Source organism: Semicossyphus pulcher, unplaced genomic scaffold, assembly GCF_022749685.1.
Source record: "Semicossyphus pulcher isolate SPU_LCO1_2020_fin unplaced genomic scaffold, fSemPul1.0.p SCAF_3, whole genome shotgun sequence".
NCBI lineage: Eukaryota > Metazoa > Chordata > Actinopteri > Labriformes > Labridae > Semicossyphus > Semicossyphus pulcher.
Genome location: NW_027211704.1, coordinates 32,275,634 through 32,295,200, shown reverse-complemented (window position 1 = coordinate 32,295,200; position 19,567 = coordinate 32,275,634). Strand labels below are relative to the sequence as shown.

At 39.8% G+C, this 19,567-nt stretch overlaps 1 protein-coding gene across 3 annotated transcripts; it reads right to left on the bottom strand.

Annotated features, from left to right (window-relative positions):
* Positions 1-1,321: 1,321 nt before the first annotated feature.
* On the bottom strand, positions 1,322-19,252 carry usp48 (ubiquitin specific peptidase 48). Of its 3 annotated transcripts, none has more exons than XM_069678818.1 (28): positions 19,136-19,252; positions 18,527-18,664; positions 17,916-18,036; positions 17,655-17,796; positions 17,015-17,142; positions 16,549-16,673; positions 15,082-15,190; positions 14,707-14,840; positions 14,438-14,523; positions 13,506-13,685; positions 13,132-13,269; positions 12,824-12,973; positions 12,472-12,672; positions 11,861-11,972; positions 11,451-11,593; positions 9,484-9,558; positions 9,263-9,387; positions 8,894-9,016; positions 8,513-8,574; positions 7,101-7,211; positions 6,649-6,779; positions 5,534-5,640; positions 5,300-5,407; positions 4,696-4,878; positions 3,804-3,929; positions 3,648-3,696; positions 3,516-3,542; positions 1,322-1,505 (listed from the first exon to the last, which is right to left on the bottom strand). In XM_069678818.1, the coding sequence occupies exons 2-28, from the start codon at positions 18,658-18,660 to the stop codon at positions 1,483-1,485; spliced, it is 3,153 nt and encodes a 1,050-aa protein (XP_069534919.1). In that variant the 5' UTR covers positions 18,661-18,664; positions 19,136-19,252; the 3' UTR covers positions 1,322-1,482. The 3 variants fall into 3 exon arrangements, with proteins under 3 accessions (XP_069534919.1, XP_069534920.1, XP_069534921.1); XM_069678819.1 differs by having other exon boundaries at positions 17,916-18,033; XM_069678820.1 differs by lacking the exons at positions 1,322-1,505; positions 3,516-3,542; positions 3,648-3,696; ... (1 more) ...; positions 4,696-4,878; positions 5,300-5,407 and having other exon boundaries at positions 5,552-5,640; positions 6,649-6,774.
* Between the last annotated feature and the right edge of the window lie 315 nt (positions 19,253-19,567).

Below are 19,567 nucleotides of genomic sequence, written 5' to 3'. Positions count from 1 at the left end.
AAGTCATTATTCACAGAATTTTTGCATTATCATGATAAAGTTTGTCATTATTTTAAGATGAATTCATTGATTAAAGTTACTCAAAACTAAATTGTTTTCATTATTTTGAAATACAAAGTTACGTTGAGATTCCTTATTTTATGAAAACATCTCATTATTTTAAGGAACGTAATCATTCTTTGGAGATTCTGAGTAATCATTTTCAGAAAATGTCTCATTATTTTCAGATATTAATTAATGAAATTGAGATACTAGGTCATTATTATAAGAAATTGTTTATTATATAGAGTTACAAAACCAACCATGATCAGTTTGAGTTCAGCTAGAGAACTTTCTGCATGATTACCTGTCCGACATTGTCTTTCTCTTCACTTTCTAAAATACAATGCAAAAGAAATTTCCAGTGTGTGCTGTCAAAATAATTGCGATTTAAGCCTTTCAAATGATCCACCACAAATGACCAACTTATGCTTCAGGAAGGACAACTTTATATTTTCTCTCTAATGCTGTCAGTCTATATCATCTAAAGACAATACCATATATTAAAAATATTTCTTAGCTAAACACTTAAAAAAAAACTTAATGAACACACTTCAAAAACAGTCAGTTACCCTGATATCATCTTAATACATTAAAACTGTGACTACTTCATGACTCAACCTAAAAAAAATATTTCTAAATAGGTGCTGATGTAAAATTGAAGGCATTGATTGATCCACCAACAGAAATCTTTTATTTGGCATTTGTTGAATCTCATAATTATGAGTATGTGAAGACAGGGTGCTTTGAAAATAACTTTATTGTCCATAAGAAATAACAGTGAAAATAACAGGACATACCACTGTTTGCGTTCTGTTTCTCTCTTTTGAGGTTTGCACTGTGGAAACTTCTGCAGTGATATGCCTCTGTACATACTGTGTAGCTATGTATCTCTAAATGCCACAGGGAGTATATGGATATAGACTTGCTGTAGAGGTAATAAATGTTCTAACATTTAAGAGCAGTTATATTTGTAATATAGTTACTCGTGCATTCTTTTGACAAACCTGAAATCTGTGCAGTGAGAACATAAGCGTCCACATGATGGAAAGAGAGAACGTTGTCTTGAATTTTTCTTCTGTTATAATTTAAAAGAGTCAAAAACAAAGCATTATTTCTCGAGTAAATTAACCGAGGGCAAGCCTCAGTTTACGACAGATCCATGTTGCTTACTCAGCCTGTTTCCATGAGTCAGGCAGAAGCACGACCACGCAGTCCTTCAGAATGATTAGGAAGTTTAAATATCAAAGGCCAGCTCACCTTATGGAGAGAAAACAGCGGCTTTGCAACAGAGTCACAGTTTATTAAAGAAAGCCTACTCAAAACGTAAAAAAAACAAATTAAAGCACTTATTTATATATGGACACTTGACAAATTCAAGCCTTTTTTTAAAATTCCCATCTGCCATCTGTCTAATTCAAGCATTGCTACAGCACAGCTTCCTCAGTGCCCAAGGAGCCCCGTTCCTGCAGAGAGGGACAGAGCAAATGAGGAAATCAGAACCAAAACAACCACACATCCAATTTTAAAAACAGTTGAACACCAAATCGAGTATTATACTAACAAACCTGTTTTAAATTTACCAAAAATGATCTGATAAATTAGTTAAATCAGGCATTAAGTCAACTTTCAGGGCTTCAGTTATCAAAACGCAGCTATACAGACACTTTACAGATCAGTACTTATCTTTGTTTTTCACACCAAGTAAGGCAGTCATAATCCTGAAATTCTTTTACTGTTCATTTTATGGCACTATAATATTAGGAGTGCTATTAAAACAGAGTATTAGGGCCACATTAAAGAAAAATACAGCTTTTATTAACCCTAATATTCTTATGAAGGGGCATCTCAGAGGAAAAGCAGAAACGTGGAGCATCTTGTGAAGTTATACATGATCGCGCAGGAGGCTTAACACAAATTTAGCCGCAGCTATATTTATTGAACACATCCGGTAGCATGGAAGCATTGCATACATGTACGCCGCGAGAACATGCGAGATCTCCTCGCCTCCTAGGTTTTGCTGAAGACTGTCACCGTATCACACGTAGTAATGCGCAAGCACGTTACACAGCTTTATATTTAGTAGGTTTCACAAATATGAAATATGGATTTTTTTTTATCATCGGCAGCACATTGTCATACGTATCATGATTCTGAAAGTGGTTTTATTCGAAAATGACTCGTGATTTTAGTCCTTTTAACGCAGGTGACTGGCTCTTCTGATATTTCCCTTCATAATAACATATGGGCTAACCACAGCCTAAATTACCACTTCACTCTCATAAAATTACAACTTTATTCTCGTAATGTTTTCTTCTTTACCTTGGCACTAATCGTATGTTGTGATTATGCAAAGCCACAATTAGATTTTATGTACGACCTTAACGTTACAGTTCAATTTGATTCAGGGACAGTTGACTACTGCAGTGGTTCTCAACTGGTCCAGCCTCAGGACCCACCTCAACCTCCTTAAAGACAAATCGCGACCCAAATTTCTCAACCACTCAAATTTATTTAATAAAAAATGGAGCCGTTTGGACCCGAGTTGGCTACCTGACCAGCAGTTTGCAGTGAAAATACTCCCTCTACACTTCATTTAATTAGCAGCTTTTTTTCAACAGAAATAAAGTGCAACATAAATGCAACTACTGTAGGGCTTCAAGCATGTAAATGTAACTGTAGCTGGGATTACCCAATCAGTGAATACATGGAGTGTGAATAAACTACACTACTACTGCATGCACGTCATAGGAAATCCATGTGCTTCAAAATAAAAGCGCAGCATAAACTTTTTACCACAACTTTTTTTTAAGCACACATCCGTGACCCACTTTTGGGTCCCGACCCACCACTTGAGAACCGTGGGACTAAAGGACAGTTTATAAAGACGGTTAGTTTACAGAGTGTTAGAGATGTTAAATCATAAAGCAGGTTGAAAGCAATAATGATAATGGATGTTAATGATCCTGTTGTCAATACATAATTATATTTATATTTATTTAGTTGTCTCTTTTGTGTTTTCTTTGAAGCATCCGGCTGCCATTGTTGTGTTTTTGTTATGTTTTATTTTTCATGTGAAGCAAAAGACGGTAACACTGTAGCAGCAAGACTAATTTTCCCGTGTCTCACTCAAAAAACTTTTTGTAATTAAGGATTTAAAATTTAGTGGAAACTTTCACTGATAAGTGGGGCTAGGTTTTTAAACATTATTATTATTATTATAACATCTTAATTCTGATAGTAAGTTGGTTTAGAGTGCCTTAATTTTGTTGTGGGACAAACAATTGTCAATCAACCCTTAAATCGTCGATACATGATCCTATCGCCACAAAACTACTGCCCATGTCACATATTTTTTAGCAATCCAAATATCATAATCAGCTGAATTCAGAATAGAGAGACTATACTGAAATAGAAAAAATAGAATACAACAACAAAATCCTTTCCAGAGAAAATAAAGAAAAAAGGGCGCTCACCTTTAAATCCCTCTTCAGGCATTCTCACTGTGAAAGAAGTAAAAGAAGTAGATGAGAAAACAATATTAAAATAATTTAGCTTGTTTTAAATCAAGAAGCAGCTAAAGGTGAGGTAAAGATACAACCACTCACCCTGATAGACGTCATCCATTGCAGCATAATCTGCTATTGGCTCATCAGCCTGTAAGAAAACAGTGCAATGAAGGTTTTTGATCTGATGGGAGGCAAATATAACAGCTGCAGAGTTTATTATTATTACTGTGACAAAATCTAAGCAGATCTGTGCACCTTTAGACAGATGATGCTTTCAGGGATGACGCCCAGACTGCCCAGAGTGGCTGAGTCGTCCGTCAGACTTTTTCCATCAATAGAGAGGTTCTGGTCAAATGGAGCCACAGAGAAGGCGTGCATAATCTACAGGAGCAAAAGCACAGGTAAGTCAGTTATGTGAATATCCTACCCATCACTACCTGTAGTTTACAGTAATAACAATGCTTCTACAATTATTCTCTTGTCGAATTAATTCTATCGATCCTGTTGATTTGATAAAAAAACTCGGGGGCGCAATGGCAGCAGGCTAAGCAAGGTGACCCAGGCGTCCCCTCCTCTGCAACGTTCTCCAGCTCCTCCCAGGGTATTCCAAGGTGTTCCCAGGCCAGACGGGGTATATAATCCCTCCAGCGAGCTCTGGGTCTACCCTGGGGTCTCCTGACAGTTGAATGCGACTGGAAAACCTCCAAAGGGAGGCGCCCAGAAGGGATGCCCGAACCACCTCAACTGGCTCCTTTTGATGCAAAGGAGCAGCAGCTCTACTCCGAGCTCCCTCCGGATGTCTTAGCTCCTTACCCTATCTCTAAGACTGATCCCAGACACGCTTTGGGAGAAAGTAATTTCAGCCGCTTGTATCCGCGATCTCATTCTTTCGGTCACTACCCAAAGCTCATGACCACAGGTGATGGTTGCAACATAGATGGAAAGCTTTGCCTTCAGGCTCAGCTCCCTCTTCACTGCGACGGTCCGGTACAATGCTTGCATTACTGCTGAAGCTGTCCGTTCCGTCTGTTATTCTCAAGATCGATTTTACCCTCACTAGTGAACAAGACCCTGAGACACTCCTTTACTTGAGGCAGATTTAAAATACATTTCATTTAAATTGTACCAAGTTATGTGCAGCTCTCACCTGTATTTTCAGCTCTTTAAGTGTCTGATTGGCTGAAACAATGAGCGCTTTCTCTCCTCTGAGTTTCCTGTGCCGGGTGCTTCTCCTGATTCCCCCCAGTTTGGTCATGTTGGTCGTCGGAGCAGCAGTCGATGATGCTGCACAGGTGTCACTCAACTTTTGCCGCTTTGCACCGTCTTCTGACTGAAGGAAAGGAAAGTGATTATAAGCAGTTAGGCTCACAAGTCACAAAAGATGATGCCTCCATTTCTAATCATTGCTAACAACGAAAAAGTAGCACAACTGTTAAAAGAACTAAAACATCTAAGTCATAAGTAATACTGCTTTTACTTTTAGATTTTACTCTGACTGTTGGTACACCTTATCTTGTATTATTACGTTTTTTCAAAACATTTGTATAACCAAAGACATTTTGGTGACACAAAAAACAACAGCTACAACAGCAAGATTAAAAAAGGAATTTAACCAAAAAACAAGAGATGCTTCTCTGCACAGCTGAAAACCTGTCATGTGATATTTCAGACAATAGTATGACCGGTTGTCCTTGAAACCTGCACAGAGCAGAGTGTCCAAGTGTACAGCTGTAGCGTCGGTCTGGACTCACCTGGCTGAAGTCTGGGTCTCGCTCTCCGTCCACCTTGGGATGTTCCTCCCTCTCCTCCTCTGCCTCGGAGCTGCTGGCATTGAGCTCTGGAGCTGCCTCCTTCATCATCTGTGCATGGGACGACAGGAAAAACACAGACCCGACATCAACAATGGAAAATCTCATTTTAGACTTTATGTTTATTATTACATGTGTTACAGTTTGTATGACCTACAATGTCCTGTTATTTCATACCCTCTTGTCTTCGATGACTTTGCGAATGTAGATGGTTGCCTGCGTGTACTCTCTGAGGTCTCTCTGCTGCTGGAAAAGGAAGCTCTCTCTGCACTCCCAACACAGATCTGAACACATAACACCTCCATCAATATCAAATCAATCAACCTGATAGACCAAAAAAGAAATGCCCCTCACACAATTTTCAGGTAACAATCAGTGGGAGTGTTACAAAGTGGCTTTAAAAGATTTTTAGAAATGTAAATGAAATGCATTAAAGTTTTGCTTAACTCACATCATCCAAGTTCTATAGGGCTGTGAGGGTAAGTGCATGACCACAATACCGTTCTTATGTCACACCAACCTCGAGGTAGACCCAGTGACCGTCATCACCGCCTTTTTTTTCTTTTTTCATAATATCATTAAAATCCCAGGTTCAATAAATTAAGTTTGCAAAACAAATCAGGATCTGCAGCAGTGAGAACCTTCTCCGTTGACCCCAAATGAGAGAAAGAAAAAAATAAAACTGTGACCGAGAAGGATGGTAAAAATGGTCGATTTGCTGCTCAATGCATGCTGGGATATCTAGCAATGCGCACAATGTTTAGTCATCTTAGTCACTATTGGAGTCTCAAAGCTAACTATATTTGCTACCTTAAACAAGAAGCAAGGTGTTTGATATTTAAAAATATATTATTAAAAGGGCAATTCTGGAATGTTTAAACTGGGGACCTATTTTTATATTTTTTGGGCCAACCTGACTTAAGGCTGTGAAAAAGGCTGTAATGGCAGCAATGAAATCCTTAAGGGCAAAACTGCCCAGTCAAAATAAGTCCACTAAAAAATGTATAGACAGAATCTTTTTGTTATTTAAAGCCTTTTGCAACATTACAGAAAGGATCAAGCAATCTTATTGGATGTATTTTGATCAGATGCATTTGATCTTAAAGATAATTTTGCAGCCATTACAGGCTGTCTAACAGCTGCAGGCTGTAGCAATCTACTGGAGCAATTCCAAACCTTCTTGTACCTTTAAGTCACTTTTTTAAGTACTTGAATTAATCCTAAATTTTGCGAATGTAGGGTTAATTCAAGTACTTAAAAAAATGTATTTTAATAAACCTTTGAACTCATACCAGGCTGAGTTGTGTACTGAGCGGAGGGGCCGCTGGGTGTGGTCTGATTGAAGCAGTGGATGGAGATCGGCTGGTCCACAATGAAGAGCCTGCTGATCACGTCCCATTCGCTGGGCCAGAGCAGAGCTATACTGTGCAGGAAAAACAGCACAACATGAGACGACAGCAGAGTCAGAGCAGTCCTGCATCACGTCAGGGTTTGTCATATGTTTATTTTAGAAGCTGGAAACCATTTTCTAATCACACAGCAGCTGAGTTCGGTGAATCTAAGGATGAAAAGCTGAATTATTGGGTTTGGTGTAGCTGTAGACTGTGAACTTTAATTACTGTTCAGGTTATTTTTATCCTATTGTAAGTATGATTCTCATGGAAACACAAATTATCCGACATATTTTGGGAATTCTTTTGTGGATGTAAAGCAACTACTGGTCCATGAAACAAGCAGAACTCACTGTTGTGCGTCTCCATTGATCAGAGAGTCATAGGTGAACATGAAGCCTCCGTGGGGACAGAGCAGCAGAGTGTTGCCGACATTAGACACTGGAGAGCATTTAGTGGGTCTCCTACAAAAAGAAATATATTCAATACAGTCAAAATGCAAGTTAACAGCATTCACTCATAAAACCACTTACTGCTAATTCAGAAATGACGGGGTCAATTTAAATGCAAACATCGGATATTTTGATAAACTCCTTTTATGGAAGACTGACCCTCTTCTGGCCGCATACCAATGACTGTATATAAAGATGGACGACGCGTCTCCATCTGATCTCATTGTATGGAATTGATGCCAAAATGGCCCCTGTGATAGGCGCTGCCATCTTGTGATGGTGACGTCATTTGGAGCCAGAGTCTGCGCAGTAGAGATCGGCGGGTAGAGCTGCTGCAGCCACTTCCGAAAAAACAGCATGGATCCCGCATGCCGGTGTGTTTAACAGCAGAACAGCTTCTTTGTGTTGGTCTGAGGCTAACGTTCACAGATCACAGATATAGAAACTGACAATGACTGTAGTGATTGTTTTAGTTGCGTCTCCTCTCACCGTTCGTTCTCTACTCTGCTAATCCGGAAATGATCGGCTGCAGGAGCCGGATTTGTCAACACAGCTGTCAATCATCCTTTTGACAGCATCAAATAACTAATAAAAAATAAACACTGAGACATAAATCAGCATTATAACAACTAACTATAATGACAGAAACCATGTTTGAGAAAAATGTATTTGACGTGTATTTTAATTTTATAGTTGGACTTATGTCCCATCTGTTAAAGTGGAGCTGAAACAGCATTTCGAGAGTATCTAGCTTCCGTTTCGTGACGTATTTCCGAGTGAAACAGGACGTGCATGCGGGACATATCATTAGAGGGATTTGATTTGATCATTGAGAAGTGGGCATAGACAGACGTTCTCCACAGCGCAGTAGCTAGCTAACTGACCGAGCGTTCTTGGTGCTCTGCGGCTAAATGTTGCAGATCGATTGGTTGAAATTGTTTGGTGCTAACTTACGTAAGCACGCAGGAAATTTTGTTTTACCGGAAGAAAAAATGATCTGATTTTGATATAAGAATACGAAGAAATGGATTTTCTGTATTTTTTTTGGCCTATATTGTCAAATAGATGCACAATATTACCGGGGATGTGATCTAAAAGGATTAAAATTACATTTTTCATTTCACCTCGACTATAACATGGAGGAGGCGGGCTTTATGACCTATACTGCGGCCAGTCAGCAGGGGGCGATAGAGAGGGTTTGGCTTCACTTTTAGAGAGCTGTCATGTCGTCCATCTTTTTATGCAGACTATGGCGCATACAGTCAAGCTTTATATTGACAAAAAAAGGCACAATAACATGTTTTTGTCCATACCTGATGAATTTTCTCCACTCATCAACAAAGAAAAGAGGAACTATGTAAAGTACATCTGTGCCCTGGAGAGACAAACAAGAGGATTTAACGGTTTTCATCACAATCATTGTTCATAATAGTTGTTATGCATTAGTAGATTTTTTTAAAAACATTAATTTCATGACAGCTTATCTGAATCATTTTATCTGATTTCAGATATTAACACTGGTGTAGTTCATGACGTCTTTATATATACTGTGTGTTTACTGTGCATATGTAGTGCCTGTTCTGGTCACAGAATCACATTTGTGCTATTCTTCCAATGTTCTGAAAGTCTTAACAGCGGCATCATCTCGCCTCTAATATAATAATGCTCGAGGAGGTTTCATGACTGGAGCACACCTGAGGCCACTTGGTGAGGATTGGCCGGTTCTTCTCATGGAAGAGGTTGAGCAGCTGGTTCTTCTGGTCCAGGGCCATCATCTTACTGACCGCCTCGTTGTCCTTCTCTTCCTGCTCTAATGTCTGGACACACAAGGAGAGGAAACTTTTTAGTTACACACTAATCCAATAGTTCACTGCGACGTGCCTTTCATCTAAATTTAGCATTCATCGGGTTGGGTTGATTTTAGTTCCACATAGAGGGCTTCACAAAAAATTAGAGCCTATGCACCTAGCTTAAGTCAACTAAAATATAAGAACCTGGAAACTGTGAACAATTCCACATTAAACGTGATAATATGAAAACAGGTGTAGTCAAATCACACTCACCAGGCACTGCTGACAGGCCTCCTGGTTCTTGGTGAATTCTGGGGCTTTGGGGAAGTACTCCCTCAGCTTAGTCCAAACTTCAGATGAAACCAGCTTCCGCTCAGTTTCCAGAATACTCAGACCCCCTACACGAGAAACACATTTAAGAGCCAACATACAGCCATCCACAAAAAGATTAAACAATGAGTGTGTTTGCAGTAAGATCAATGATGGGGCAGTACCATGGCTGCAGACGATGTCTTCATTGAAAGTCTTCATTTCATCCTCGTTGCTCTCCGAGAGCTCTGAGCTGAAGTCTACATGAAAGAAATTCACCAGGATTGTTAACATACAAAAACCACAAGAACAGCTGGTTGAACTTCCAACACAAACAGGAGGACAACAACAGATCGAATGAGAGGATGTGTATCAAACAACGTTTCAATATTTATTTATAATATGACATTAGGATCCTTGCAACACTGTTTCTAAGGGTGTTTTCACACCTGTCAGCTTTGGTCCAGACTTTCGGACTTTACTCAGAGAGTCCGGTTCGTTTGGACAGCTGAGAACACGCATTCGAACTCTGGTGCGACCAAACCACCGGACCATGGTCTGCCAGAAAAGACTGGTCTCAGTCCTTTTCCAAATGAACCATGGTCCGCTTCGATTCAGGTGAGAACATAAACGGACTTAAATTAGGACCAAATACAGGAAGCAAACCATTAAACTGTGCATTATGGGTTATTAACAGATGTTGACACTTGAAGAGACAGCCACGCAGCCAGGCAGAAAGATGAGTAGAGGACCAACGTGGGGGAGCGACGAGGTGAGGGCTCTAATATAAATTTCACAAATGCTTGTTGAAACGCAAAAGAACACGGAGGCGTTCAAACTGTTCAGTGAAAAATTAAAGGACAATGGAACTGATCGAACCATGTCGGTTAAAAGTAAAAATAACTCTGACAACAAAACATTACAGTCAGCGATGGTGTTTGTGATTGAGGAGTGTGTTCTCTCTCTTTGTTTACTTTGTTTTCCCACATGGAAATGCGGACCAATCAGAGAGCAGTTTCCTCGCGCATCAAAACTTTTGGTCTGCTGGTAAAAGCCAAGAGAGTCTGGCTGCAGACCTGCACTTTCATTCGGTTTTGTTGCAGGCTCCACTGTCAGGCCACCTCCACTTTCAGGACAGGAAATCGACGCAAGAAATTACAAAATAAAATCGTGTAGATACTTCTGGTTTTGGCGTTTCGTCATTTATCTTTCAATTTTTCTATTAGCCTGGCTAACAGTATCTTACTTACTCGTTATTAATGCATTCTGTACAAGCGGGAGATAAATGGGAGTGAGTTGCATAGATTTAAACGGAATATAAAGCTTGTATAGTCTGCAGTTGAAACTCTCTTCTCTTGCTGAAAAAACAAACTTCTCATTCAGAATTTCCCTTTGAAAAATAATATATTTCAGCGTTTTACTGCAATCCGCTCAATTTATTATGAAAAACAGTCAACTGTTGGTATTTTGTAGGATACAAGAAGCTAACATGTCTACTCGTACTGTACTGTTTTCATTTGCAGCAATGTTGGCACACATGGAGGGCAGGAATACTTATAACCTCATTTTCTCTCAAAAAGCATGATATGTAATATGTACAATAAGGAAACGTAAAAAATTTCTGTCACTTCCTGTTCTGACAGTGGAGCCTGCAAAGGAACTGGCCTGAGAGTGCAGGTCTGCAGCCGGACCCCTCTCGCAAAAGCTGCCATGTTAACAAAAACCAAACTTTAGGCAAAACATTGTAGACATTTGGTCTTTGTTTTCGGATCAAACAAACAGACTTTAGGTGTGAAAGCACACCAACTACACCTAGATTTTTTGGAGACAACAGCATGACAACATTTTTCCTCCCCCTTGAGAACTGATAGTCCAACTGTAACGCTATATGATGATGTTTAAATGAACACAAATAGTTTTATGCACACATCTTGTAAAATCAAATAGTCCCTACTAGGCTGTCATCTGATCTTTAATTATAAGCACAAACTTTCCATTCACACAAAAGGTAAATCATTTAATGAAAAATATAAAAAAGACATCACAAATGATGAATCCAAAAGTGAAATGAATCCAATTAACAATGTTTCCAGTTTGAGTGAAGATTAAAAAACTAAACTACAAGAAACAATATCACATCCATCCGTCCCACCTTTGCTGTTATTGGTGTGTGGTCCCTGTCCGTTGGTCTGCCCATTACTGTGTTTGGTTTCCTGTTCGTCCTCCTCCAGCTGATCCATAGCCAACTGCCTCCAGCTACGCAGAGACGCTTTGCCCACCCAGTATCCCTCGTCACTGAGACACACACACACAAACACACACAAACATGGTGAGTTAAAATTAACTCTCTCGACACCTTGCGCAGCTGTCAAATCAGCCTTCATGTTCATCCAACAGTTTACAATTCAGACTAGTTGACTGTTAAATTAAATTGACCAGGACAGTTATTCATGCATAACACTGACCTGCTACATAACCGTCAGATTAACATAAAGGGACGTGAATATATTTTATTTGACTTGATGCTGAACCACTACAATCCTTTCTCCGGAGTGTGTTTACCTGAGTGTTCGTTTGACAAGGTTGGAGATTTCCTTGAAGTCTTCATTGAGCTGGTTCTTCAGCCGCAGCACTCTGCACCGCTGACTAACACACTCCATACACAGAGAGGAGCCTGAACACACACACACACACACACACACACACACACACACACACACACACACACACACACACACACACACACACACAAAAGTGACATATGTGTTAAAGTAGAAGACAAACAATCCAGATCAGAAACACTTATGGAATAAAATGTGCTTTGAGTAAAAGTTTCAATCTGACTATAAATGAGTGCTTTGTAAAATGACAGAAACACAGTAAAATAAATTCAACTAGTGTCTTGCTTTCATTAAATTCCAGTCAAAGAGATACTATAAATGTGTAACTATTAAATCAGAAATAAATGTAACTATTTTACATCACAATTCTGCCACAGCGCCGTAACAAAGCTCTGCCATTTAACCTCTGTTACTACCTCCGATGGCGGCTCAAGAGGCAGGACGACTTTGCCCAAACATTCCACCTTCATGCATTTACATTGAAGTTGGGATGTAACAGAGACGTAAAAGTCCCGGCTTGAACTGCTAATATTAAAGGGGATTTTAACGTACCGTCTAGTCTCGGCCCTCCGCCGTAGCGCTCGTAGAGGAGCTGAGCAGCTTGCAGGGAAACCCTCTTGGAGTCTCCCACCTTGTCTGGGTGCAGTTTGCCGTGAGAACACAAGAAGAAGGTGGTGTCGATTTCTTTCGTGGCAGTGGAGTCGTCAAGCCACTTCTTCAACCAGTCGAGAGGGATAAATTCATATGGTTCACCTGTGGAAAGAACAGAGAAACACATCAAACATAATGAGACACAGGACCTAAGGACCTAATTTGCTCTCTGCTTATAATCTCTCACGCAATATAGAAATGAAGTATCTATGTTAAATTGGACTGTGTGCTATGAAGGAATGTTTTTGCCCACCGTCTCTTGCAGGTAGCAGTTCGTAGAGCTCCTTCACCTCCTCATGCTTGGCTTTGCCCTTATCCACGCTCTGTTTTCTCATGTCAGCCATCTCACTGCACCACTCCTCAAATTTACGGTTGTCCTGGTCCACCAACCTCTGAAGGAAGGCTGCGAGATAAAAGAAACCATACGACAAGGTTGTAGATTTTATTTGGGCTTTTAATTTCTTAATACAATCAAAGAGAAACCAAAGATTTTGTTGCTTCCCTGCGTGGCAGCCATCTTTGTTTGCATACAGGAACAGTGACATAAAAACTACTACTCACTTGGCACCTCGACGTTGGTCGTAGGGGTGTCTGAGCTCTCCTCTTCCTGGACCTTGTACACCAGCATGTAGGCATTTCTGGAGCAGTGGTAGCCTTTACTGCACTTTGGCTTTCTTGTCTGGGATTTTACTGTCTCAGCTACGGATCAAGAAGGACAAGAAGGAAGAGCAGCAACTTTGTGAAACCCTCAGGCGTGTAAAAGGTTGACTGCAGTTGAGAATTTCAGCTTGCTTTTACTTTTAATAAGATGTTTTTAAATTGTAAGTACAAAATAAACAACACTGAATCAGAAGTTCTAAAACGAGACAATATACGGGATATCTACAAATCTGAAAAAGGTTCGAACTATACTGTGTCCATTCAGTAGTACTCACCAATGTCCTCCTCAATGCCGAGCTGCAGCTTCTTGCCTTCCATCTTCTCTATTTCCTCATCATTGAATTTGTACCAGTCGCCGGTGCGTGCGTCCTTCACGTGGGCGATGTAGTGGCCCGAGTAGGCACTGATGCCCCGATGGATCAGCACCGCACTGAGCTCATAAACGAACTTCTGGTCTGGAGAAACAAACAAAATAAAATGTCAAATGTATGGTGTGGCTCGGATGTAATATTTTTCATAATCATATAATTATTGTATGTCAAGAAAATGCAGGTTTAGAAGGATGATCTTGTTCTAATCCCTAATCGAATCCTATCTACCCTACTTACAAAAGACTTGTCGTCCATTATATTAAGAAAGAGATACATATACCCCTTTACCATCAAAATTAGCGCATTGATGAGGGTTTTTCCGACCCGGGAAGACCTGCTAATTAATGCGGATTGTCTCTTTTCCCACTGCCGGTGCAGTATATGCCTTTTGGTCTTTTTCTGTCGCATCACCGTCTGATGTCACAAATGCGCTGGAAACAGGGTTAGTACACAATAGTGCGCACAAAGATTATACTCTTTGGTAAGCAGCATGGAGGCCAGTGAAGATGTTATGGTGGTTCAGTCTACTTATCAAACTCGGTGCCAACAAATTTGTAACGATGTCCGAGCGCTGCTCGGACGGAGACGGGCGGAATTTGTAGCTGTGCGCCAGAGAGAGATTTGACCAGGTCTGAATGCTGATTGTAGCCTTTCCCACTTAGCATAAAAGCCGAGTGTTAGCGAGTTTTTTGACCAGTGGGGAAAGAGCTATAGAGTAGTAATTTCTTTGATTTCATCTGCACAGCTGACATGTGCCTGTGTCAATTTATTGTGCAAAAGGGTAGGACAAGAGTGTGTATTTGTGTCTGTATAACAAAGATTGATGCTGCTAATACCTTGTTTTCCTTCCATGAAAGGCCCCATGTCCAGCTGCTCTGGAAAACTGATAAAGGTGTTGAGCTTCTTCTTGTGGCCTGTTTGTCTGCAGAAGTAAGGACAATATAATAAAACCTCATTACTGTCATCAATAAATCCAGTACTTGAATAAAAATCACCAAACACAAATAATAGTAAATGAATAAGAATACATAATTTTTTTCGAAGTGGAACAGTATATCTTATGAATGCTTTGACTTCTTTACACAATGTATGAACAGTGGCTGACCTGTCGAAGACAAAGCGCATGAGCTGCAGGTTGAGAGTTGGAGGAAGGCTGTGCAGCTTGATCCTTCGGGTGGCGTTCTGTTTACTCTGACAGCTCTCACAGAAGTAGCGGTTCTCCCCGTCGAGCTTCTCCTCCTGCCAGGTGGAAAGGTGAGAGGTAACCAATGTGAGAATAAAACAACATACATACAAAAAATCTCATCACTATCAAAGCACAAAGCACACTGCACAACTTATTATGGTACAAGCAGAGCTTTGGATGTAAACATGTATTTTGTCTTCCTCACCAGTCCTGTTTCCACGACTTACTTGTGTGGGAAACACGAAAACACACATTATTTACATTACTGGAGTAGATGTGTGATCTGAAAGCTACCTTCAGGAACTCTGTGACACACTCGTTGAGGTTCTTGTGGCCCTGGATGTTCAGCTCCAGCTCGTAGAATTTGGACAACAGCGCAGATGATCGTCCACACTGGTTACACCTGGAAAAAAGCCGAAACCAAGTTAATAGAAAATCAAGTAAACCAAATGTTGTTGTATGACTGCATGACTCTGGCCCTAATCCAAATGAGAACTATAAAAAAAAACCTCTCTCTTAACTAAATCAAGCCATATTAAAATACCTCCTCGTTCTCCATTAACACAATAACAGCGAGGTTTACATCTCCCTGAAAAATGGCTGTAAAACCTGATCTAACCTCTGACTCAAACCAAATCTGATTTAACAACCGACAGCGCGACTTTTTAAAAAAGTCCTTTAAAAAGAAGAACAGCACATCTCTCAGAGCAACAAGAAAACTTCTCTTCAGCAAAAGCTCACCTCTTCCTGTACTCCATCTTATTGCATTCTCTGACAAGTCAAAGTCAAATATATGAGACAGTTAAAAGAAGAACTTCATACACATCCAAAGTAAATGTCCTTCAGCCAGAGAATCAGTTACTTATTTAATGTAAAAGAGAATGACTGACCCATTCACCTGTCCGAATTAAGAGCCAGGGCCCGACACCTCATTCAGCAGCTTGTAGTTTTGTGAGCTTTCCAAGGTAACCAACTAAGACGAGTTATGCAACAAGTCACACAAAGACTGCTTAGGCATAACGCCAGCACATCTTAATCAATGAAACCACCACGTTCTTTTTCTTTTCATCTTTCTCACAACTAAGGTGAATTTACAAATGTCCTCATTTGAAAAAAAATCACACTTTCATTGTCACTAACTCAGAAATGTCAACAACATTCAGCTCATCATGGCCCATGGTTGCGATAGCACTCGGATAACATATCTACATTTTTAGGAGTTCTGATATCCGACACTTGACCATATGACTTCCCATGACATTTTTTTTGGACACATACCTATAAGAATTGATGCTGGTTTGAAAGCAAAGGGTAGTTAGACCAAATATTGATTTGATTTAGATTTTTCTTTTGTTCGTAACTTATCATTTTGTAAATTGATAAAAATAAACAATTACTATTTATATTTTTGAAAGCATTCTTAGTTTACAGCATTTTTTCACACCTTCCTAAAACTTTTGCACAGTACTGTATGCCAGTATGTATTTTTTCAGCAATGAGAAAAGGTTGTTTTTCTGGTACGATATTGTGGAGTTTGTTGTTTCCTATAAAAGATCAAAACATCATGACTCGTCCTGCTCTTGGAGAGGTGTATTTATTTGTTTGCAAACGCTTATCGATATACACCACATCTCCCTTCCAGCACATTTTTTTTTAATAGGACACTCATAAATATGCAGAATCAAAAAACTGTGTACTACCTGTTTCATTTGGAGCTCTAAGTATAAACCTGTATCAGGTTTGAGTACTGGGTGGACTTACACAGTAACGTAGGAAAACTGTCCACAGAACTGCCGCTGGATGACGTTCTGCAGGTTTGCGCTCTTCTGCTTGGACAGTGTGTCCTCCAGTAGAGACAAGAAAAGCTTTGAAAACTCCTGGGCATCCTGAAATTGAAATGTTGTAATTCAATGCACTGCAATGAAACCAAAACAAAACCACGAATAAACATTCTGATGCTCCTTCTCTGAGTTGATTCTGCTCTGTAATCCTGAAACTAACACTTTGTGAATCATCTAATTGACCACCTTTTTTTATTTTACAGTTTTTCAAATCAAGTCCTCAATTTGGTGTTTTTTGCAGGAGAAATTCTGACCACAAAAGTTAAGCCCCAGTGAAATAAATATCAACAATAATTTTAAACTGTGAAATCAGTCCTGTTTTTCTGAATTAACTGCATTAACTGAATTAAGTTAAGACATTTTCCAGGTTTCATGCCGTCATTTACCTGCTGCTGTCCTGTGTCCAGGCCCAGTGCTTTGACCAGCCCTGAGGGGTCAATGTACTTCCTGTTGCTGTTCTGCAGGAGCGCAAACAGATACTGGAGATGCTCACAGATGGACTGAGGCTCATAATCTGAAAGAGACAGAAATGTTGACCAGAATAATTTAAATGCTTTAATCATTTGAAATAGTAAAAACATACAGAGCAATCAAAGTACAAGTTTGCAGAATCATGCTAGCCTCAGTCTTTTCTTCTAGGATCAACAATATGGTGAGTGTGATGTTTATAGACATTTCATCAATATACAACAGTGAATATTGCTCTGTTAGCCTGCCTGTCTGTGAGCATCTAAATCATGTCAGGTTACAATAAATCGTGATTTTAATAAAAAATGTTAATAATTTTGGTCTTTTACTACTAATTTAAGCAGACATTTTGCACTTTTAAGTACCGAGCACCGAAAAAGCCTGAATGTTGCTTGTGGTGACAGTGAAACCTCCAACACAGTATCGGTAGCTGATGGTACAACTTTGAAGTGTATACATAAAAAGGTCAATATACTTCTCAGGCTAAAACGTGCTGAGTTAAACCAGGAAATGAAAAAATATGAGAAAGCATGTGCAGCATTTAGTTTTCAGTTATACCAGATTCAGAATTGTGTTCCTGTGCTCGGGAGTTGTGGCACTGATAGAGGCTCCTCCGCAGCTCCAGGTTGTGGAACCACACTTGCAGGAATGTGTTGACGTAACATGTTGCACCCAGGTTGGTCAGGCCAACAAAAGTGTTCTGGAACGGAAAAGAGACAGAGAGACATTTAGATATTCATCCAACTCTGTCATAATGATAATATCCCAACAGATGTATAAACTAAAGGTAAAGACAGGTGATTAAACAATTTAACATACCTTGTCCCGACGCTCTGAATTTGGGTCATCAATATTGTGGAAAGCGTTTTCATCAATCTCGCCAAGCCATGCCTGTTCACCAATACCAACAAGACAGTTTGGATTCCCTTTGCAGTTCCTTCTGCGGAAACAAAGCATTGTTAGGTATACACTTCCAATACCTACTTAAGAGGTCACATTTAACTAAACATCTCTCTTGTGAGGAGACAGAAGTCTAGCCAAATTCCATCTAAAAATATGACAAAGCTATACACCCTTAGAAATGAGCACTTAACCTCCAGTTATTAGACAGAAGTCAAGATAGAGATTAGTAACATTTCTACTATGCAAACTAGTGCCAACCGGTACCTAATATGTATTTTTTATTGTTATATTAAGACTGGAGTGGATGTTCATGGCCTTTAAAACTCTACACAGTTGCCCTGTATACTATGAAAGCTTGTCCAAAGGCAGGCATACAAATCAGACTGCTGATGCGCATTAGCATCCCTCCGTGAGATCGCCATAAAGCCCTTTGACTTAAAATATATCTTAGCATTTGATTATGATAATCTTTATTAGAACATGTAAGAACCACAGAGGCAGGTTGTTCAGAAATGTTAATATTGTACCTGCAGGCTCCTCTCTTGCAGGCCGGTAGATTGACGCGATATGCTAGCTCGATATGTTCCTGTCTGATATCTTCTGGTTTCACCGATTCCACCCAACGCCAAGCCGCTTTCTCCAGCTGTAAGCGGGGCGCCATAATCCTACAACGTTAGCCACAAAGTCAGATATATGAGTCGTAAAGAGCAAAAATGCTGTGCTAACGTTAACCAAACAGCTTCCAAGAAAGCTAATATAGCCGGCTAACAGGGGCTAAATTGTTGCAGGTCATAGCTTGGCTCTTACGAAGCAACCTACCGTTAGCTATGTGATGCTAATAAACCTAGCCAGCTATTATTATCAACGTAGCTCCTTCACTACCCTATTGAAATTAAAAGTGACACAACACAAATCGCTAAAATCCACATAGCACTGAAATACAATTAATGACGACAAACACTGTCTGCAGGGTCACATCAGGAGTAAGGACTAGCCTCGTGCTAACATTAGCTTGCTAGCTAAAATCTAGCTAGCCCGACCGGCAGCGTTAGCAAGTATTTTTCCTGCATTTTCCATTTAACGCTTCCTGACGCTAACGTAACGAATTTATTGTGTAAGGTCAAATATTGTCGAACCTTTCATGCGTGCAGATGCTTCACCAAAATATTTCATGTATTTTCACATTTTATTCACGGTTTATTTTAGATTTAGCGCCCTTACGTCAATTTATAAATATATTATTTCTCCGCTCAAAATCAACACGACGTCAACATGTGACGTAGGCGACGTCTCTTTGTTGTGACTGGAGGGAGGACCGGATACACGCGCAACCTTCAGAGGCCTCTTTTACCGTCCGGAATAACACAAAGAACACGTCCATTCCTTGCTTTCTGTTGTCTTAAAATTACAATATTTAATTGTGTTTAAGGTGTTCGATAAATATTTTTCTTTTGATCTATTTACATTATGAAGGGTATTTGTTGTATTTGTTTTCTGGTTTCAATACTATCCATGTAGTACTGAGGGCCATACCCAAATGGATTGGAAAGAGAAATATATGACTTTAT